At 47.4% G+C, this 22,854-nt stretch overlaps 2 protein-coding genes across 13 annotated transcripts in view; one reads left to right on the forward strand and one right to left on the reverse strand.

Annotated features, from left to right (window-relative positions):
* Positions 1–326: 326 nt before the first annotated feature.
* LOC119875909 (nuclear pore-associated protein 1-like) lies at positions 327–4,181 on the reverse strand. Its single transcript, XM_038525506.1, has one exon. The coding sequence runs from the start codon at positions 4,179–4,181 to the stop codon at positions 327–329; it is 3,855 nt and encodes a 1,284-aa protein (XP_038381434.1).
* A 2,919-nt stretch (positions 4,182–7,100) lies between these two features.
* LOC119870828 (cornifin-B-like) overlaps positions 7,101–22,854 on the forward strand; it is a 174,898-nt gene continuing 159,144 nt past the window's right edge. For 9 of the 12 annotated variants that reach the window (XR_005354086.1, XR_005354080.1, XR_005354085.1 and 6 more), the window contains exon 1: positions 7,101–8,799. Coding sequence is in view for 4 of the 12 variants with exons in the window: in XM_038527018.1 (XP_038382946.1) it covers positions 8,435–8,799 (365 nt within the window). In the remaining 8 variants the exon portion in view is untranslated. Of the gene's footprint in view, positions 8,800–9,698; positions 16,195–22,586; positions 22,634–22,854 lie in introns of those variants that run through there. The other 3 variants (XR_005354087.1, XR_005354083.1, XM_038527017.1) reach the window with 3 other exon arrangements.

The raw sequence follows: 22,854 nt of genomic DNA on the forward strand, positions 1-22,854 counted from the left end.
TAGTGAGAACAAACTTTTATAGATATAGAAGTATATCTACGTAATCTGGGAAAGATAAGAGCCCATTGAGGGTCTGATACAGCAAAATCCGTTTACTATGACACAGAATATGTGGGGGAATGTCTGTTCCGTAGAGGTTGAGATTCATGACAAAAGAAAGGAAGCAGTTGGTGGCGGCTCCTAGACAGGCTATGAAGGTTCCCCAGCCATGCGCAGAGCACAGAACAGTGGACCAAGAACTTGCACACACAGCGCTGGCTCACCAAAGTCAGCGGGGTGCCCTGACTAGGGGCAGGCCCACATGTTCCAAGAGTGGAGATTTCTCTCTAAAAGGCATGGCGGTATCCCCCATTGCACCACCAGTGCTGTGGCTTGCGGGGGTTCTGTGTGCTCTGTAGGAATGGGGGACCGTTATGATGTCCAGTCGCAGTAGGTACGGTGCTGTTCCCGGGAGCACCAGGGGCCTTAGACACAGGTAGGCCCCCAGGGGTCTGAGGGCGGTTGCCGATACAGAGGGCTGCCATCATAGACACGATGATGTTCTCATCTGTGCTTGCATCAGGTGGGCCCCCGGTATGCTGACATAAAGCAGGAATTCCAGGTCTTCCAGTCGTGGGAGTGATGTTGTTCCCCGCCTTCACACCACTTACCTGCTGGGCAGGTGGGCCCCGGGTGCCTGGCGGGAAGGTAGAACTAGAAGTGCATCGAAGCACTGAGATCTCGGTGCTGCTTCTTGCAACTAAAAGTGAGGTCGTGTGGCCAGGCAAGGCCCTGGTGCTCTGTAAGAGGGAAACACGCACGAGCTTGGACACACAGACCTTTGTGGTGGTGGCATTTCCACACGGAGAAGTGCTGTGGCTTGGGGGGGGTCCTTCCCCGGATTTTGTTCTTCCTGGTGATCCTTGGGGACACGTACTGGCAGTGGGCGCACCAGCGCCTCCAACAGGGGGAATGGTGGTGTTTCCCATCACAGTACCGCCTGTGATTTGGGCAGGTGGGCCCCTGGTGCCTGGATGGAAAGTGGCATGAGAAGCATGTCCCAATACTGGGACAGTACTAGCCCTTGCTATAGCAGCAGCTGGACTTCCATGCGATGGATTGGAGGCTATCTGACCAAGAGGACGAGCCGAAGGGGTGCTGGATGTCGCCTTCAGTCCAGCTCCAACGTTGAATGCTCCTGACGCCTGTGAGGGAATGGACCCTGGTGTGGACACATTAAGCCCATCCATGGGGATTGCAGGTCCCGCCAACATCTGTGTGTCTGTAGTGGTATCCGGGCGTGGTGAGCCACTCGGGACTGCAGGTCCCACAAAGGTCTGAGGGCCTGTGGTGTTAGGTTTTACTGGTGAGCCACTGGGGACTGCAGGCCCCACGACGGTCTGTGGGCCTGTCGTGGTACCCGTAACCGGTGAGCTACCGTTCCCAGTGCTAGGGATCCCAGTGGGACCTCCAAAGCCAGTCGTGGTAGCACGAGGAGTGTGGAGAATACCTGGCTGGTTACCAAAGGCCGTCTGCTTGTTGACAGTGGTGCCAAAAGGAGAGCCCGCAAACCCCGATTGCATTGTGGTCCCTCCGGGTGGCTGAGTTATAGGAGTGGCCAGGCCGATAGCCTGTGTTGGGGCAACTGTTTTTCCTAACAGGGAGGAATTGTTAGGCTGTTGCCCATTGTGACCTCCAATTGTGGGCTGAGAGGCGATTCCTGGGTTGGGATGCATCGGAACGGGGGTCTGTATGCTGGCCGACTTTTGAGGGAAACTGGTAGAGCCGTGGGCCAAGGCAGTGCTGCTGGTAGGTGGTGTGTTGCCAGAACCGGGACGTGCCTTGTAAAATGACAAGTGGTTCTTCTGGGACCCAGGGGGGGAGTGAAAGATGACAGCCCGGGAGGGAGATGTGGTATCCATGGCATCGGGGTCAGAGTGAGGGGCGATTCCTGGGTTAGGATGCATCGAAACGGAGGCCTGTATGACGGCTGACTTTTGAGGTAAAGTGGTAGAGCCATGGGCCAAGGCAGTGCTGCTACTGGGTGGTGTGTTGCCAGAAGCAGGAAGCACCTTGTAAAGTGGCAAGCGGTTCTTCTGGGACCCAGGGGGGGTGTGGAAGATGACAGCCCGGGAGGGAGATGTGGTATCCATGGCATCGGGGTCAGAGTGAGGGTTGAGGTTTGCAGAGGTGCTGCCCACTGGAGTGGTGGTGGCTCCAGAACTCAGGTTGGGCAAGCCAGTGGCGATAGGAGCACCGGGAAGAAAAGCTGTTGGCTGCCTCCCAGCGAGAGTCCCGTGTGTGGGCTGAGGGGTGATGTGGAGGCTGAAGAGTTGATCAGGAAGTGGGGTGGGGCCGGGGGCCATCGACGCAGGTAGACTGGCGGAGGCTGCAACTTTCGCAGGGCATCTGCGCTTCATACTGCGATGGCCCCGGGAACACGGAGGACAGCTCATGCTGGAGTGTGGGGGCGCGCGGACGATGACAGCCCGGGAAGGAGACGTAGTGTCCATGTCCACGACAGCAGGATTTGAAATAGGCTTGGAGGTCAAAGTAGATGACTTTGCTGCGATGGTAGAAGAAGTCGGTTTAGAGGTGCCAGGCCGGACTGCAACGACAGAGCTCCCTGTGGAGCGGCCTGGAAGAGGGGTCCTTAGGAAAAGAGGGGGAGAGTCTACACACATAGGGGTTGGGGATTCTTTTGCGCAGGAGGGTGGGTGTAAGGAGGTTGAGGTGCTCGAAGGTGTGGGGCGGTCAGAGGTCGGTGCTGTAGCCCTGCCTGGAGGAAGAGGACCTCCGCGACGTGGAGTTTCCCTAATGGGGCTGGAAGTAAGGGCAGGAAGAGCATCAGCAGGAAGAGCAAGGGGAGGAGATTTCGGGACTCCGGGTCCTGTTTCCCGAGCACCAGGCTGTGTTGGGGAAGCCGGCGGGACAGAGAGGGTCGGGGGCCTGGCAGAAGGGTCAGCCGAGGCGGTGGGAGGAGCAGGGACTTGGGCAGCGGGAGCGGCCGCGGGCGGGGAGCCTGCAGCCTCCGAGGCAAGTGGCGGGGAGCAAGGGGCAGGCCGAGCGGCCCAGCAGCCTGCCGCGATCTTGGTTCTGTCCTTCAAGAGCTTGTTCCTCGGACACTCGGTGTTCGGCAAGGTGCCCAGGTTCTTGTCAAGAGCAAGGCAAGGAAGCTTCGGGGGTGCGGGCAAGTCCCCTCGATCCCACAGCAGTGGCAGTGGTGGCGGCAGTGGCAGACAGAGAGGCATGGCTATTTTCCGCTTGTTCTGCCTGCTGCTGGCACGTGCTGGTGGCAGAGGGCTCCGCGGTGACACGCCCGACGGCTTCTGAGCCTGCGTGTCCCTCCTCGACCCGCCCCGCGTGCTCTGCACAGGCCGATGGTCTCCAGCCTCCGCCTCCTCGGTGCACGTCCCCTGCGGCAAGGGGCAGCTTGGGCTTGGGCCCGAGAGCACCGCCGCATCCCTGTCGGCCTTCGCGAGGGCATCTCCCACGGGACCACGTGAAGAGGTGGCAACACGGCCTTCAGAGGAGGACATCGGAGCCCTCGGGGTGCTGTCCCACGAGCTCTCTCCGGAGGGCACGAGACGTCGGTCCAGAGTTGCAGGGCTGGCTTGCCGGAGGCTGGGAACGCCACTGGTGCCCGGGGGCTCGGATGTCCAGGGTGTCCCCCCACTGCTCCGGGGGCGGCCACTCCCACCAAGAGCCTCGGTCTGTTCTCCGGGGTGCTCTGGGACCTTGTCCTCCGTCCCCTGTGGGCTGCAAAGGGGGCGGGGAGGGGATGGTACCTGACTGGCAGCCTTGGCTCCCTGTGCAGGTAGTGAATGCAGGCGCCTGAACGCGCGCCCCAGAGCAGGGATCCTCACAGTCCTCGAGGGCCGGCACCCCAGGGAACTGCGCGCAGACAGCCCCGGTTGGCCCGGAGGGTCCCTCCAGTTCAGCACGGGGAGGAGGCCCAGAGGGGGGCCCGCGGCCTGAGGGAGCGGGTACCGCCTCCTGGGCTCCCCGTGGCAGCGAGCCGGTAGGGGCCTGCGATCCCGGGGGAATGGCCTGCGCCCAGAGCAGGGGGCAGGGGCAGGCACGGCAGGGTGGTCGCGGCCAGGACGGGCGGTGTCACAGGCAGGGGTGCCCAGCGGGCGGCTGCGGCCGGGCAGGGGCCGGCGGCGGGGAGGGCGAAGACACCTGCCAAGGAGGTTGCCCATGCAGGGCTAGCTGTGCGCCCCAGAGTCGCGAGCTGGAGCCAGACCTGAGAGGGTCTCCGAGGCGCCTGGCTCCTCTGCAGGTGCAGCACACCTGGGCCGCTGAGCGCTGCGCCCGGCCATTGTGAGGTGTCCCTAGAACACCTGCGGGAGCCGCCACTCCGGGGCCCCTCCCCGGGCAGGCAGTGGGCGGGGCTTGGGGCCGCGCCCACCAGCAGCCCGAGGTGGGCGGGGCCGCCACCCGGGGCGGGGCGGGGCGGGGCGGAGGCGGTTGAGCCCCAGCCTGGCAACCGCCAGCGTGGGGGAGGGGCGCGGCCTGGGACTGCAGGGGCCAGGCCCGGAGCACTCAGCCCCGAGGGTGTGCGTGGCCACCCTTCCCCGGGGAAGCCGAGGAAGGCGAGCTCAGGACCCCCCAAGGCCCAGAGGCGCTGACTGGCCTGCTTCCCCGAGGGCCTGCCCTGCAGCCCTGCTGCCCTGCTGCCCTGCAGCCAAGCCACCCTGCTCCCCTGCAGCCCTGCAGCCCTGCTGCCTGGCAGCCAAGCCAACCAGCTGCCCTGCGAGGCCTGCAGCCCTGACGCCCTGGGAGGCTTGAAGCTTTGCAGCCCTTTGCCCTGAAGCCCGGCAGCCCTGCGAGGCCTACCGCCCTGGCGCCCTGCAGCCCTACAGCCCTGCGGCCCGGGAAGACATGCAGCCCCACTGCCCGGCTGCCCTGCAGTCCTGCTGCCCTGGGAGGCCTGCCTCACTGCCGCCCTGCTGTCCTGCTGTCCTGCTGCCCTGCTGCCCTGTAGCCCTGCTGCCCTGCTCTGCTGCCCTGCAACCCTGACTCCCTGCTGCCCTGCTGCCCTGACGCTCTGAGAGGCCTGCAGGCCCTGGTGCCTGGCGGGAAGGTAGAACTAGAAGTGCATCGAAGCACTGAGATCTCGGTGCTGCTTCTTGCAACTAAAAGTGAGGTCGTGTGGCCAGGCAAGGCCCTGGTGCTCTGTAAGAGGGAAACACGCACGACCTTGGACACACAGACCTTTGTGGTGTGGTGTTTCCACACAGAGAAGTACTATGGCTTGGGGCGGGGGAGGGGGGGGGGGTCTTTACCTGGATTTTGTTTGTCCCAGTGATCCTTGGGAAAAGTATTGGCAGTGGGCGCACCAGCGCCTCCAACAGGGGGAATGGTGGTGTTTCCCATCACAGTACCGCCTGTGATTTGGGCAGGTGGGTCCCTGGTGCCTGGATTGAAAGTGGCACGAGAAGCATGTCCCAATACTGGGACAGTACTTGCCCTTGCTATAGCAGCAGCTGGACTTCCATGCGATGGATTGGAGGCTATCTGACCAAGAGGACGAGCCGAAGGGGTGCTGGATGTCGCCTTCAGTCCAGCTCCAACGTTGAATGCTCCTGACGCCTGTGAGGGAATGGAACCTGGCGTGGACACATTAAGCCCATCCATGGGGATTGCGGGTCCCACAAACGTCTGTGGACATGTAGTTGTAGCTGTGTGGTGAGCAACTGGAGACTGCAGGCCCAACAAAAGTCTGTGGACCTGTAGTGTTGCGAGGGCCTACAGGCCCCACAATCATCTGTGGTCCTGTGGTGGTAGCCGTGAGTGGTGAGCCACTCGGGACTGCAGGCCCCACGACGGTCTGTGGGCCTGTCGTGGTACCTGTAACTGGTGAGCTAGTTCCCAGTGCTAGGGATCCCAGTGGGACCTCCAAAGCCAGTCGTGGTAGAATGAGGAGTGTGGAGATACCTGGCTGGTTACCAAAGGCCGTCTGCTTGTTGACAGTGGTGCCAAAAGGAGAGCCCCAAAATCCCGATTGCATTGTGCTGCCTTGCAGTCCTGCCGCCCTGAGAGTCCTGCAGCCCTGCCTCCCTGCTGCCTGCACCCCGGCCGCCTTGTGAGGCCGGCAGACCTGCCTCCCTCCTGCCCTGCCGCACTTCGATGCCTGCTGCCCTGCAGCCCTGGGAGGCAGGCAGCTCTGCCACCCTGCTGCCCTGGTACCCTGCCTGATGCCATGCAGCCCTGCCACCCTGTGAGGCCTGCAGCCCTGCCACCCTGAGAGCCCTAGACCCCTCCTGCCCTGCTGCCCTGAAGCCCTGCTGCCCTGCGAAGCCTGTAGCCTTGTTGCCCTGGGAGGCCTGCAACCCTGGCTCCCTGCTTCCCTGCAGCCCTGACGCCGTGAGAGGCCTGCAGGCCTGCTGCCCTGCACCCTGAGCCCTGCAGCGCTGCCAGGCCTGTAGCACAGCTGCCCTGCATCCCTGCCGACCTGCTGCCCTGCAGTCGTGATGCCCTGGGAGGCTTGAAGCCCTGCCACCGTGCTGCCCGGCCTCCGTGCCACCCAGACGCCCTGCTGCCCTGAAGCCCTGGAGCCCTGGGAGGCCTGCAGCACTGCCGCCCTGGGAGTCCTGCAGCCCTGACGCCCTGAGAGGCGTGCAGCACTGATGCCTTGGGAGGCTTGCAGCATTGCCGCCCTTTGCCCTGAAGCCAGGCGGCCCTGTGAGGCCTGCAGCCCTGACGCCCTGGGAGGCTTGAAGCTTTGCAGCCCTTTGCCCTGAAGCCCGGTGGCCATGCGAGGCCTGCAGCCCTGATGCCCTGCAGCCCTACAGCCCTGCTGCACTGGCAGGCCTGCAGCCCTACTGCCCGGCTGCCCTGCAGTACTGCTGCCCTGTAGCCCTGTTGCCTTGCTCTGCTGCCCTGCAAATCTGGCTCCCTGGTGCCCTGCAGCTCTGACACCCTGAGAGGCCTGCAGCCCTACCACCCTGGGAGGCTTGCAGCTTTGCCGCCCTTTGCCCTGAAGACAGGTGGCCCTGTGAGGCCTGCAGCCCTGTGGCCCTGCACCCTGAGCCCTGCAGCCTTGCAAGGCCTGTCGCACTGCTTCTCTGAAGCCCTGGAGCCCTGGGAGGGCTCAAGGACTGCCGCCCTGCTGCCCTGCATCCCTGCTGACCTGCTGCCCTGCAGTCATGATGCCCTGGGAGGCTTGAAGCCCTGCCACCGTGCTTCCTGGCCTCTGTGCTGCCCTGACGCCCTGCTGCCCTGAAGCCCTGGAGCCCTGAGAGGCCTGAAGCACTGCTGCCCTGCTGCCCTTCATCCCTGCCGATCTGCTGCCCTGCAGTCGTGATGCCCTGGGAGGCTTGAAGCCCTGCCACCCTTTTGCCCGGCCTCCATGCTGTCCTGACCCCCTGCTGCCCTGCAGCCCTGTTGACCTGCTGCTCTGCAGTCCTCATGCCCTGCAGCCCTCCCGACCTGCTGCCCTGCAGTCCTGATGCCCTATGAGGCTTGCAGCCCTACCGCCCAGTTGCCCTGCAGTCCTGCCACCTTAGGAGGCCTGCATCCCTGCCACCCTGCTGCCCTGCACTCCGGCTTCCCTGAGAGGCCTGCAGCCCTGCCACGCTGGGAGGCTTGCAGCATTGCCGCCCTGTTGCCCTGAATGAAGCCCGGCATCCCTGCGAGGCCTACAGCCCTGGCGCCCTGCTGTCCTGAACCCTGGACGCCCTGTGAAGCTGGCAGACCTGCCGCCCTGCTGTCCTGCCGCCCTTGGATACCTGCAGCCCTGCTGCCCTGGGAGGTATGCAGCTCTGCCACCCTGCTGCCCTGCTACCCTGCCTGGTGCCATGCAGGCCTGCCGCGCTGTGAGGCCTTCAGGCCTACCTACTTGGGAGGCCTCAGCCCTGTCACCCTGGGAGGCCTGCAGCCCTCCTGCCTTGGTGCCCTGCAGCCCTGTCGCCCTGGGAGGCCTGCAGTCCTGTTGCCCTACAGCCCTGCTGCCCTATGAGGACTGCAGCCCTGCCACTCTTTTGCCCTGCCACCCGGCCTCCCTGCAAGGCCTACAGACCTGATGCCCTGCAGCCCTACAGCCCTGCTGCACTGGGAGGCCTGCAGCCCTACTGTTCTGCTGCCCTGCAGTCCTGCTGCCCTGGGAGGCCTGCATCACTGCCACCCTGTTGCCCTACAGCCCTGTTGTCCTACGAGGCCTGTAGCCCTGCTGCCCTGCTGCCCTGTAGCCCTGCTGGGGTGCCATACCTGTTGCCCTGATGCCCTGTGAGACCTGCAGCCCTGCCTCCCTGCTGCCCTGTTGCGTTGCTACCCTGCTGACCTGCTGCTCTTCTGTCCTGCAACCCTGCATACCTACTGCCCTGCAGCCCTTCCGCACTGTGAGGCTTATAGCATTGCCACCCTACACCCTGAGCCCTGTAGCCCTGGGAGGCCTGTAGCCCTGCAGCCCTGCCGCTCTTCAGCCCTTCTGCCCTGCTGCCCTGCATCCTTGATGCCCTGTTGCCATGCAGCCCTGCGAGGCCTGCCACCCTTCCACGCTGCTGCCCTGCCTCCCTGCAGCCCTGCTGCCCTGGTAGGCCTACAGCCCTGCCGCCCTGCTGCCTGGCTGCTCAGTGACCCTGAGAGGCCTGCAGCCCTGCCGCAATGCTTCCCTGCCGCCTTGCCACCCTGCTGCCCTGCAGCCCTTCCACCATGCTTCTCTGCAGCCTTACTGCCCTGCTGCCCTGCAGCGCTGCCGCCCTGCGAGGCCTGCAGCCCGGTCAGGTGTGTCACCCACCCGGCCTTTAAGGTTTCTGAGCAGACACTGGACCCTGACCTGACTGGACGCTGCCTCCTCCGGCCCCCTCTCACTTGCAGGTAAGTTCTTTTCTTTATGGAAATTTGGCAAAACCACACCTAGAATGGACAACACTCGTTGGGTAATAGAGACGGTAGTGGCATAGCCTGGGTTCGAACCCAGCCTGACTCTCCTAGAGCTTTTCCTCAGGAGTGTGTGTTACCATTTTCTTAAAATTGATTTTTATTTTTCGTAGTTCTTAGGGTACTTAGCACGGAGCTATACTTAATACGAGCTCAAGCACTGCCCAATATTAAGTCTTCTTTTGTTCAATTGATAAATGGATCAGAGACCACACTGAGCTCTGGTCTTACAAGACAGAGGTCATGGACCAGCAGTCGTCAGCATAGCATCATCCCACATTTGTAATTCAGCCTTGCAGCTCCGATTTGGTCTTTGGTCTCCCTTGCAGGATCCAAATGTGTAAGATTCTATGTAAAAATTTCATGTAAATCTCTAAAGATTATATTGTAGATAAATTGTAATCTACCTGAAAGGGATGCACCAGTGGATTATTGCATATGGATTCGAGGCTGGTTTCTCTGGCCTCTAGGACTATGTCTAGTAAGGCATCTCATTCATGTCTAGAGAGCAAATACATCATTTATTGGAAGTTAATGGTGGAGCAATGTAATGAATGGATTAAAGTAAGATCCTTATCCGTCATTATGAGTAGGCCAGCCAGGTTCGCCCTTCACCTCACATTGTTGGCAGCCACATGCAATTCGAGAAATTCTTACGCCCAAGAGAGGACACATACTCTTGGGCCTCTGGCAAGGGAAACATGTTTTATTGCCTAGGAGGTGGAAGCTTCAGCATGACGAGGAAGAGTTTGAAAATCCTGGCCAAACACGGGGCTTTACCTAGTTTGAATCTTGTTTCTTTGGCTTACATCATTGAAGTGTTTTCTCTCTCACAGGGCTGATGTTGCGTTTTAGGAATATGACATGCAGAAGTTTCAGAACCAAGAATCCTACCGACCAGTAAAAAACATATATGTACATTTTTAAATGTCATATATTTATCTTTTATACTTAGAATAGCATTGGACATAATTCATATGTACAAAGTTAGTTTTAGCGTTCTGTTGAAGAGATTCCTTTTAGGCATGTTAGAGCAAATTCGGACTTCCATCCCCAACACATTTTGAGGTTGGTTTCAACCAGACTCACGTTCTGTTGGAAAAAAGGAGAATCGTTAGAAGCCCTTTCTAACCTCTCTAGGAGAGAAATGATTTACAGCTATGACATTTAACCATAATTCTTTGATATCATTTGGGAAGAGTTCAATAAGGAACAGTTTCTTGGTTTTGTTTGTTTGAACAAAAATAGCAAGCTTGTACAAATTTTGGGCAAAGATTTCTTATAGGAACTCTGAAAAAGGTGGTCATGTCAGACGTATGTGAAAACAATAAATTACAGTTATATTAGTTCCATCTCCCTTTTTTTTTTTTCTCAAGGAGGGGAATTTAAACATATAAGAGTTAGTATTTCAGGACAATAAAGGAAATTTGGACAAGGATATCCCAGAAAAATCTACCTCTTCATTTTTCTTGCCAAATGAGAGGGGAGGGACAGGGTGCTTTTTTGAAATAAAGACCATGCTCTTATTTGTCTTTGTAAGTCAAAATAATAGTAGGTGACAAGTGGTTACTCTGAGATAATTTGGCTTGGCGGGAGCAAACATGTTGAGACAGAATTCGTCAAGGCAAAATATTGTTTTAAAAATGATTAATTTCATCATTAATAAAAATATTTTAATAATAACAGTAATTTATCGTTGCCAGGAAGATTACCTCTCGTCTGACAGTTTATACAGCGCAATCTCTGATTACAGCAAATGAAGCCATAGGCGGGCAGCCTTGATGGGATCTGTGGTAGTGGCAGTGAGCCATAGCTAACAACCTGTGTTTGACCACTCATCCCCTGTTCCCTTGTCTTCCTCACCAACAACCCATTGTGATTCATACAGAGTTAATATGGAGGGCAGACTGAATGATCCATGGAGCTCGTTATATGAACTTTTATTCCCTAAAATACCTTTTGTCCCCTTGTTTACAGCCCACCTCTTCTCTCTTCTCTTTATTATAACCAAGGCTCAGCAGAAGCAAACTGGCTTTGTGCAGCTCCTTCTTAGGTGGTCTTTTCTTGGTCATTTTATCACTCCTACATTTCACTTTTTCACTTTTTCACTTTCATTTCACTATAAATGTATCAAAACTTTCTGTGGTGGATGACTTCCCCAGTCTTTTGGCGTTGATTGCTTTAATTTTGGAATTTCTATGCTTTGTTAAATATAGTGTCAAAAGGAACAGAAAGTAAATATGTTATTCTGTTTTGCCATCTTGAACTGAAAATACCTGTTGATTTTCGCACTCAGCATTCGCATAGGGAGGAAATAAACAACCTCAGAATTCACAGATGTAACATTCAAGACTTCAACTTTTCTTGAGAAATGACTAAGGATTTAACATGTAGTAATTTCTTTTTTCCCCCCCTTTTTAAAAGATTTTATTTATTCATTATTAGAGACATAGAAAGAGAGGCAGAGACACAGGCAAAGGGAGGAGAAGCAGGCTCCATGCAAGGAACCCAATGTGGGACTTGATCCCGGGAATCCGGGATCACGCCCTGAGCCAAAGCCAAACGCTCAACTGCTGAGCCACCCAGTTGTCCCAGGATGTAGTAATTTCTAATGGGAAAATAATACATATTTTCATGATAAAGTGAGATGATGAACATGAAAATCCTTTGTAAAGTTTAAAGCTCTATAAAACTGTTTTTTATTATTTTTTGCTATTTCACTGTGCCTGAACCTTGTTTCTGACATTGCTTATGCGAGAAAATGCCTTCTGGTTTTACTGTTTCAAAAAATAGACCATATTTTTCAGTAGCTCAATGAAAATGACATTGTTCTTCAAGGTTAGGGGTAAAGACACAAATGTTCCTTGACAGGTATCACTTTATAATATTTTCAGCAACTAAGTTACTCACGTATTCCTCCTTCCAGGTTTGTTGAGGACCTACCACCAGCCAGAGGCTTTTTATTAGGGGTTGGAAATATTTTCCAGGTTTTAAGTATTTTAGGCTCTTTGGGCCATGTGCAGTTTCTGTAGCTTCTTCTCCTTCTCCAACAACTTCTCAAAATTTAAGAACCATTATTATCTCGTAGATCCTACAAGAACAGGCTGAGAACCCAGTTTGACCAGGGGACTGTTATTTGCTAACCCCTGCCCTACACCTTCACTGAGTAGAAGGCACATCTTTTATTATTATTATTATTTATTTATTCATGAGAGACACACAGAGAGAGGCAGAGACATAGGCAGAGGGAGCAGCAGGCTCCCAGCAGGTAGCCTGATGTGAGACTTGATCCCAGGACCCCGGGATCACAACCTGAGCCAAAGGCAGATGCTCAACATCTGAGCCACCCAGGTGTCCCAGAAGGTCATCTTTAGAAATTCACTTCTTTAAACCAGTCATCGGTTTTCCTGATCTTGTCTTTATTCCCCTTCAGTCTCTGATAACATGGCATCCCGAGAGCTTCCGTTAAAACATAGTTCAAACCGTATCACTTAAATCTCTTTAGTTGCTCACTCAAGGCAAAAACCAAAGTCCTCAAAATGCCCCTACAGCCCTAGCAATCTAGGCCTCCCAACTTCCTTTCTGAGTTCATTTCCTTCTTCTCTACACTTTACTCACTGTGGCCTCTGCACACTGAGATTCTTTCTGTTCCTTGACTATTCCAGGTATGTTCTTGCCTCTCTGCGGGTAACATTCAGTCCGCAGATATGTACGTTGATGTCCCCACATTCACCTTTTGTTCTTTCTTAAATTTCATCTTCCCCAGGAGTAACTAGGTGTCTCAGTTAGGAATCTGACTCTTGGTTTCAGCTCAGATCATGATCTCAGGGTTGTGAGTTCCAGCTCCTTGTCAGGCTCTGTACTCAGTGGTCTAGTTGTTCCTCTTCCTCCCCCTAGTCTTGTGCGCCCCTCTCTCTCAAATAAATAAATGAAATCGTTAAAAAAAAAAAAAAGCATTAAAAGAATTTCATCTTCCCCATAAAGCCTTTGTTGATCACTTAATTTCATATTGTAACCACTTCCTATCAACTAACAATGTTCATCTCCCTTCCTTGCTTTCTAGTTCCCTTTAGCACTTACCTGACAGGCTAGTTATTTTATATAGATTTATTTAATTTTTATTTATATGTTTATACTAAATTTATATATTTGTTTATTTATTTTTGCCCCATCCACTAGAGAGAGGGGATATTCATCGGTGTTGTTCAGTACTGTATTCCCTGAACATATCTATAAAACATACTGAAGAACAGTACCTGAAATCTTGTAAAGGATCAGTAAATTTTCTGAACTGAATGGATAATTGTGTGCATAAATTAATGACCAAAGCTCTAGGGTTTCTGAATTGAGGATTGATGGTCAGAGAAAGGCAAATGGTTTGGACAAGTTCTCTGATAACTAACCTAATACTGCATGAAGCAGTATTTGTAGTTCTCTGATAACTAACCTAATACATAGGTTTTTGTTAACTTAAGTCGTTAAGAAATGGGAAAGCTGGTGACTAGTTTGGGGACACACATCAAGATTTTTATAGTGCATTCTGTAGAGTTATTTTTAAGCCTGTACAAATATCAATGGAAATATATGCATTCACATTTACCTGTATTACTTTATTTAATACTTTACAGGATCCCTCCAAATAGGGATGGATACCAAGTATTAATATCCTTCCTTTATGATGAGGCTACTTTGCTCAAGGTTATGTAATAATTTAGTTGTAAATGTCAAACTACCCTCAGAGTTTTTCAGTAGATCCTCCATAGAAACCTGTGATATTAATAAGACCCACAAAAATTCGTTCAGCATCCAGTGATGCCCACACTACAGACTTATTTATGGGCCATCCATTTAAACAAAGTGAGCTAGTTTATACAAGCAAAAGTATATCAAGCTTTGTCCTCCATTAATATTAGTAAGGCAAAAAGGGGCTCTAACACTTTCAGGATGGTTTGAGACCATCATATCTGCATGATAAACATGGAGGTGTTTAGCCAGGATGTCTTTCTCTGCCACTCATAAGAATTCCTATAATATATAGTGATATGTATTGAACAGATAAGGGGCTTTTGGGTAATTAGAAGTCCTTCAGTATGATTTTTCCAGAAGCCTTGCCTATAAAGTGAAAATAGTTGGTTTGGACACATTCAGCTATGAAGAATTTGTTTAGACCTTAATTTTCATGGTAAATGAAATGAGCCTATTTTATCTCTGCCACCTCATATATGCCTTCCTCAAACTTCTGTTTTGTGTTTGAAAGGACTTAGAAATTAAAAGCGAAGATAAAAAATAAATGACAACCTAAATGATACCCGGGATATTTTGTTGGCTTACATGAGCATACAGAATTAAATATGACCTAGTTCAAATGTTTATTTTAGTTTAATGTTGTTTAGTGGGGTGGAACCGCCAAGGTGCCGGGAAACAGGAATTCACCTATCTTGTTTGGAACTGCAGCCCATACATACTTTGGTTACCAGTTCTGCACTTTCTATAGAATCGTTTTCAGGTACCACTATTTTCTATGTATATATATACATATATATCCCCTTTAGTTTAAGTATTTTTTCCAGATACTTTTTTAATATACAGTGCTCTGATTCCAATCTTGCAGAGTCCTGCACCAGTTACGTAGAATGGAGGACTTTTCTTTCTCTGTATTATATAGAACTCAATAAAAGAATAATGGAATGGGATTTCCAATGTCTTGTTCCTTTGGGAAACCCATAATTATTTTGGGCCCCTTTCCTTTTCTTTGTTTTGAGAGAGTTGTATTAGATGATTCAAAATAGCATGTGCTCCCTTTGAATAATATTTTAGATACAACTGGTATTCTAAACAAATAAAGATAACTACACATAAAACATGTTTTTAGAGCTCCCTATGTTTTACAGATGATAAGATGACAGAGCATAGTGGAAGTAGATGATTTAACCTGAAACTCCAAAGGAGGTGGAGCTAAACCACCTGTCTCCTTTGTTTCTGAAGCTCCTATATCCAGAGCATAGTCTTCTGAATATCAAGCCATGAAGCTTGATATTACAAGTATGTTTAAGGGAGGCTATTCTTATAGGATTTTCAATTAATGGCGGAAGTTTCAAAATTCTTACAAGATCATCTGATCTTGTGAGATTTACAGTTCCGTTTTCATGTCAAGCAAGTTGTATCAGTCCCAGGTAAGCAATCATCTGGATTTCTGGTTGCTTCTTTGAACTAAAATTCAGAACCTCTTGAGGTTTTCTTCTTGCTCCCTGAAGTTTATGCCAGATAAGGCTTTTGTAGGAGTACATTCAGGCTACTGTAGCTCACCTAAGAAAGACATTCAGTGAGTCAGTGTTAAGCCCTCCTTCTCAGGCTGATAGTGAGCTCCTGATAAAATATAATCATTATTAGACACACTTCCTCAAAATAGAAAAGTAGTTATCTCAGATTTTTAATACCAAATAAGTATTTTTACATTTTCCTATAATACATGTATTGATTGTACCTATCAGGTATGATATACATACATACATTGAAATATTATTCAGCCTTAAAAAGAAATGACATTCTGATACACGCTACAGTATGGACAAACCTTAAAAACACTATGCTAAGTGAAGTAAATCAGTCAGAAAAGGGCAAATATTATATGATTCCACCTAGCTGAGGTATTTAGGGTAGACAAATTTATAGAAATTCATAGAATAATAGTTTCTAGGCATTGGGATTAGTGAGTATTGGGATGTTATTTTCATGGGAATAGAGTTTCATTTGGGGGTGATAAAACAAAGTTCTGGAGATGGATGGTGGTGATGGTTGTACAACATTGTGAAGGTACTTAATGCAACTGAATTGTATACTTAAAATTTTATGTGTATTTTACCGCCATAAAAAAAAAAAGACTAAATGTGTGATTGAGGCAGTTTTTATATACAACACAAAAAGTGTGATCCATGAAAGAGAAAAATTGATAATATGAACCTTATTAAATTTTAAAATGTCCATTTTGTGAAAGTCATTGTTCAAAGAATGGAAAGCAAGCCACTGGCTAGGGGAATATATTTTCAAAAAACATGTCTTGAGAAATATATGCATGCAGAATATTCAAAGTCGTAGTAAAAACAACTTCAAAATAAGAAAATAAACTCCCCAAATTAATTAAAATGAGTAAGACAATATGAGTAGACACCTTAATGGATAGTATATATAAATGAGAAATAAGCATGTATAAATGGGTCAACATTTGGGGAATTATTGGAAAATGATATGCATTGTGAATTAGGAAAAAAAAAAACACGAAAGGAATACTCCACCAATCTAGTAAAATGCCTAAATACCCGAAACTGATAATATCATTTGCTGACAATGATGTGAGACAACAGGGAATCCTATTCATTACTGATAAGAATTCACAGGGTACAACCTCTTGAGAAGATATCTTGCCAGAAAAAAAATTAAAATAAAAATAATAAAATAAAATAAAATTTTACACTATGTATATTTTACCAATAAAATAAAAGTTGAATGTGTGATTGAAACTAAAGCAAAAAACTTTAAGTAAGGAGGCATTGAAGAATGATAAAGACAAAGATGGTAAACCATTTCTTTATGACAGATGACTGTTAACACTAAGATATCAGAACCAATAAATTGTGATAACTGTAAGCCAGATCCTAGATAGTTTAATCCTTGAGAAAAGACTGTGGACATAGAAGGATAAGAGAACTCTCAGCCATCACCAAATAAATTCCAATGGGCTTCATCACTGAAATAGCATTCCTGTCTTTGTAACTTTTAAAGACTCTTTGTACTTTGTTATATGGATAAGAACATTTTAAGCAAAATGTTGAGATTACCATTGTTTGTTCCTTCCTGTTTACTTCTCATCACCAAATTTGAATTCATCATCAAGCACGCTGGGTTCTGTGTCTTGAATATCTTTTAATTTGTTCTCTGGTTTTTATGGCAGGTCCTTGATGTGTCTTGCAGGAGTTACTAATAATTATTTTCTTCTCCCTTGAATGGATCCTCAAAGTTTCCATTAAAGTAGTCTTGCTAAAATGCTGATGTGGTCTATCAGTTGAGTCATTATTTTGAGGCTTTCTGTTTACAGAGATTCATGATGCCCAATTTATGTAATCATTATTCCTGCCACTCCCCATTTCACTTTCCTGGATTATGTGAATAGTTCATTATATTGAATTATTCTTTTCTTCCCACCAAGGAGTCCTTTCTCCCTGTTTTGCACCTGGAAAACACACTGCATTTTTCAAAACTCAATTTATACATTATCTCTATTGTGAAGTCCTTATGGTGTTATGATCACACTCTCCTTGCTACCATTGCACTTTTGCATGCCTGGTTATTGCATTGGCTATACTGTATTTTAATTGTAATTTTTACGTATTTGTCTTCTCCTGGGCAACATTCCTTGAGGTCAGGGACTGACTAAACATCTTTTGATGTTGCTATAGCGTTACTTGCTGTGCAGTGGTTAGCCATAAAAATGAGATTTTAGCAAATTAAAAATAGTTGTGTACATATTACTTATTATCACTTTACAGATATAACAGAAAAAAACCATGAATGACGTGATTTGAAACTTCACCCCTAATAAATGGTGGTGGTACTTGACTCCACTTACAATGTTTTTTCCACTATCTTATACATTCATACCTTATATCTCTTGTTTATTTCTACATACGTCTTTATGACTAACCCAAGAAAACCAGATGTGAGTGTGGACGTAGGTCACACACCACATTTGCTGTAATAGTGAAGAAATGGTATGCATTTTTGGTGAAGAAGTCCTGAAGCATACAAGTCTACATTCTCCTTCTGAGTCATGTAGAGGGATCTGCTTCCAAAGAGTTTTATTAGCAGCTAATCAAGATGTTTTTGCACAAGACTCTTGATTAGCTATTAGTGTACTAAAAGTAAATCAGGGTTAAAATAGTTTCTGATTTGTTTTACATTGTAAATGTGTGTGTGTATTTTTTTTTTTTTTTTAATGCTGGGGTGGGGAGTACCAAATGTTCCTTCTCCACTCCTGATAATTTAGTCATGTCAAGAGAGCTTCTTAGGTAATTTCAGTTCTGTTTCCTTTACCCTGCTCCTAGGGTGGTCAAATGGTGTATATAGAAAGTTTAAGAAGAATTAACTAAGCATGCTTGCCTTGATAATTCTGTTTTCTTCCTTGAGAGTCTAGGTGGGTGTCTTCTGTTTCTCCCATCCTGTGTATTACTAGTTGGTAATCTGACCAATTCTGGAATTCAGTTATTGGCCCATTTAGCTCTCATTCAAACTGGGTTCTCAAACCTGGGTTATCAAGAGCAGTAAAAGGAATATTTTGATCTCTGTCTTTCTTCTTTTATTTCCTAACATACTCCAGACTAGATGTAATAAGGTTGCTGTGCTTTATTAGGATCATTGAAAGATGCTAACTTTTGGTACATTACCTGGGAACACTGAAAAATAAAAAGGAGCAGAAGTGTGGAAAGTAAAAGGTCTATATGGAAAGTGTCTTGGTACTGCCAGAGAAGATGGTTTTCTCTTGGTCTTTCTTAGGCAGTAGGACATTGTGACCTTTGACAGTTTGAAAATATTTAGGTTAGGTCGGGCAGGTTTGTACAGTTAACCACTAACACCTGGGAAAGGTTTAATGCTTGATTTATTGGTTCCCTGTGGCTGCCATAAAAATGACCACAAATTTGGTGGCTTAAACAACAGAATGTTCTTCTCACGGTTCTGAAGGCCAAAAGTCTGAAGTCAAGGTATCAGCAGAGTTCTACTGCTTATAGGTGTTCTAGGGGGAGAATCCATTCTGTGCCTCTTTTAACTTCTAATGTTTGCCAGTATCCTTGCCTCATGGCCACATCACTCAATCTCTGACTTTCACATTGCCTTCTCCTCTATGTATCCACATCTTCCTTTTTTTCTGCCTCAAATCTCCCCTGTCCTTCTTGTGTGAAAATACTTGCTATTTGTTATATTCAGAGCCCACCTGGATAATACAGGATGAAAACCCCATCTCAAAATCTTTAATTATACCTGCAAAGACCTTTTTTCCAAATTGTAGATTTCAAGGACTAGGATATGGACATATCCTTTGGGGGGTCATTATTCAACCCAGTAAGATATGCTGATTTTGGCATTCTGCATGGAGAGCGACAGTTTCCATAGTCACTTAAGACAAGGTCTAGCTTAAAGAGAAGGAACCTCTAGGAGTTGCAGGCGGCTGAGAGAATGACTAGAGCAGAATAAAGAGGGAAACAGGAGGATATTTAGGCACTGGACTTTAGGGTGCCCAGAAGTTTACAGGGCAGGGAAATCTCAGGCAGCTGCCCACCTTAGCTTACTTTTTCTTTCTTTTTCTTAAAAAAAAAGATTTTATTTATTTATTCCTGAGAGAGAGAGAGAGAGAGAGAGAGAGAGGCAGAGACACAGGCAGAGGGAGAAAGTAGCAGGCTCCATGCAGGGAGCCTGACGCGGAACTCGATCCCAGGTCTTCAGGATCACACATTAGACTGAAGGTGGCGCTAAACCGCTGAGCCACCGGGGCTGCCCAGCTTACTTTTTCAGTACAGCTTTCCCAGGCAGGCTTGATTGAGACAAAGACTCAATTTTAAGGAAAAGTTTTACAGGACTTGTCAGTATCAACATATACGGCTTGCTATAGGCTCAAGTGACTCCATTTACCATGTGGACCCACTGACTCTGGATTTGTCAATTATGTATGAGAAAGAAATGTTCTCTAAGAGGTGGCCTTCTGCAGTCTATATAGTTCCATAGCAGGAGACAGTGACAATGGCCACAGTGCCATGAGAGTATAAAACATGCGCATCAGAGACTGCGAGTGTAATGTCATTAGATAGAACACATAATCCCTTCAGTACTGCAGTGTGAGCAGCAGGGCAATCAAAGAGGAAGTGTACATCAAAGTATCCATGTACAATAGATGCATAGTACCAAATGAACCTCATGCTAAAAGAATCCTCCTAGTTCTAAGTTCACAGGTCACAATACCAGATAAATAGCATAGATTAGTGGGCCCCCTAGTGAGGCTAAAATCAAAGAGACTTTATCTTTCTCTCAAATGCCATTGAGTTTCTGCTATGTTCTTTGGGCACATCCTGTACTGGATGTTAGGAGCAAGAATTTGCCTAGTTTAAATGTTCTAGGGATCTGGAGTTGGCTTGCTTTCTGCATGTTTTGGTTGTGAGGCTAGCTCTGAAAAACCAAGTTTTCTTATTAACTCTATCCTCATTAAAGGCTTGGTTCAGAGACCAGTAAGACAGCTGAGGTGCCGAGAGGCCCATACCTATGTCAGTGAGGGAACTAAGAAGCTGCAAATACAGAATGAGTCCTCAATTCCATTCAGGCACCGAGAACCTTGCCATTGAGAATGAACCAAATAAGACATTTGTGAGGATTATTTATAAACATTTAGGACTTTGTGGACTTTGAATTCACAATAGCAAAGAAATATGATGTCAAAATTAAGCTTTAACACTTTGAGATCTTCAACTGTAAAGAGGGTTAGATCTGTGTCCTTTAATTTCTCCCTGAAGAATTTGATAATGGCAAGGGTTTACTTGCAAATTTGGGACATTTATATGATTCTTAGATTGTATTGTTGGAAGACTTTATATATTTAATCTTAATCTGCCATTTAACCTCATCAAATTTCTGTAGTTAATTGTAAGTTAGGATGGTTTTCATCAGTGGATATGAATAGCTTTGGAGTTAATTAATGCAGTTTCTCATCCATATTATAGAGTTCTGGGATGAAGATCTAACTTGCCCATCAGCAATACTTGAGGGCATATTTCAGTGAGTTAAATGGAAGCCCGTGAGTGTTGGTGAACATTTTTCTTCTCCATTTCTAATGTATCCTCCATGTGAAAGGAATTTGATTAGTATAACTTTGATCTGCTTGCCCTTTTACTCACTGATGCTGGGTAGGTGAAGTGGCCTATGTGACTGCTAAAGTTGAGGAGAATAATCGACCATGCTTTGCTCAGTTCTTCTTTTGTTCATCTGGGGAATGAGGCAAAAGTTCTCCATTCCCTTGTGGGAAATGGGCATGAGTCTTACACAGTATGCCCCTCTCTCACATGGGTTTGTCTAGGACCATCTTGCTACAACAAAGTGGGTAAATCTAGTGTGTAATTCTAGAAGGCAGGTAACAGACTCACTTGACTCTCTCTTAAGTTAGGTTTTCCAACATGGGGGTTGTCATTTAAAAGATGACATTGTGTGTGAGTCCCAGCAAAATGAAAATGTGCTGGAAAAAGGAAAAAGTGCTATTAAAAGCATTTAGACTAGGGGCATTTTGGTGGCTCCGTCAGTTGAATGTCTAAATCTTGATTTTGGCTCAGGTCATGATCTCAGGGTCCTGAGATCAAACCCTGTCTCACGCTCTGCACTCAACAGGGAGTCTGCCAGGGATTTTCTCTCTTCCTCTCCTGTATTTTATCACTTCATCTGTCAATAGACATTTAGGTTGTTTTTACCTCTTGGCTGCAATAATATTGGAAATACAATATCTCTTTAAGATGCTATTTTTAGTTCTTTTGGATAAACACCCAGAAGTACAATTCCTGGATCATATGCTAGTTTTATTTTTAATTTTTTGAGGAACCTCTATCCTGTGTTCCATAGTGGATCTACCAGTTGACATTCATTCCTTTTTCTTAATTTAGCTAGTTTATCATTGTTATTATCTTTTCAAAAAGACAACTCCTAGTTTGTTGATTTTTGATCATTTTCTATTCTCCATTTTCTATTATATTTTATTCTTTATATCATTTATTTCTGTTCTAATCTTTATTATTTTCTTCCTTCTTCCAGCTTTGAGCTTAGTTTCATGTTCTTTTTCTATTTCCTTGAAGTATAAAGTTAGATTATTTGAGATCTTTTTTAATGTAGACATTTATTGCTTTATACTTCCCTCTTTGTATTGCTATTGCTGCATCCTGTATATTTTGGTATGCTCTCTTTAAATTTTTGATTGTCTCAAGATACTTTCTAATTTTCCTCTTGATTTATTCTTTGATCTATTGGCTGTTCAAGAGGGTTTTATTTAATTTCCTCATATTGTGAATTTTCCAGTTTTTCTTCTACTACTGATTTCTAGTTTCATTCCATTGTGATTAGAAAAGATAGTTGGTATGATTTCAGTCTTCTTAAAAATAAGATTTGTTTTGTGATCCTACCCTGGAGAATGTTCTGTGACTCTTGAGAAGAATTTTTAATTGTTATTGGGTGGCATATATGTATATGTCTATTGGACCCATTTGGGGTCTACAGTGTTCAAGTAAGTGCTCTGCTTCCCTATTGATCTGTCTGAATATCCTATACATTATCAAAAGTGGGGTATTGAAATCCTCTACCAATATTGTGTTGCTGTCTCTTTTCTCTCAATTCTGTCAAAGTATGCTTCCTATATTTGGATGTTCTGATGCTGAATGCATGGGTATTTATAATTGTTATATTTTCTTGGTGAACTGACCCTTTTACCATTATATTCTTTGTAATAGTTTTTGACTCGAGTCTATTTGTCTTATATAAGTATGCCAGCACTACCACCCCACTCCATCCCTCCACATGTTCTCTTTTTGGAATATTTTTTTTCAATCCTTTCACTTTCAGTCTCTGTGTATCCTTACACTTACATGACATTTTGATCTCCATCTTTATTTTTTATTAATTTTTATTTATTTATGATAGTCACATAGAGAGAGAGAGAGAGAGAGAGAGGCAGAGACATAGGCAGAGGGAGAAGCAGGCTCCATGCACCAGGAGCCCAATGTGGGATTCGATCCTGGGTCTCCAGGATCACGCCCTGGGCCAAAGGCAGGTGCTAAACCGCTGCGCCACCCAGGGATCCCTTTGATCTCCATCTTTAAATGTTCATTTTATTTATCAACTTTTTCAGAGTTTGAGTAGGGTAATGTGCTCTTTAGTGTTTACCACTTTGAGGAATAAAACAAAATGTTTCACTTGAGCTGA

Source organism: Canis lupus, chromosome 1 (genome assembly GCF_011100685.1).
Source record: "Canis lupus familiaris isolate Mischka breed German Shepherd chromosome 1, alternate assembly UU_Cfam_GSD_1.0, whole genome shotgun sequence".
In the NCBI taxonomy this organism is placed as follows: Eukaryota; Metazoa; Chordata; class Mammalia; order Carnivora; family Canidae; genus Canis; species Canis lupus.

Coding starts and splice junctions, on each gene's coding strand:
- LOC119875909 (XM_038525506.1), bottom strand. CDS start 4,181: ATGGGCAACCTCCTTGGCAGGTGTCTTCGCCCTCCCCGCCGCCGGCCC.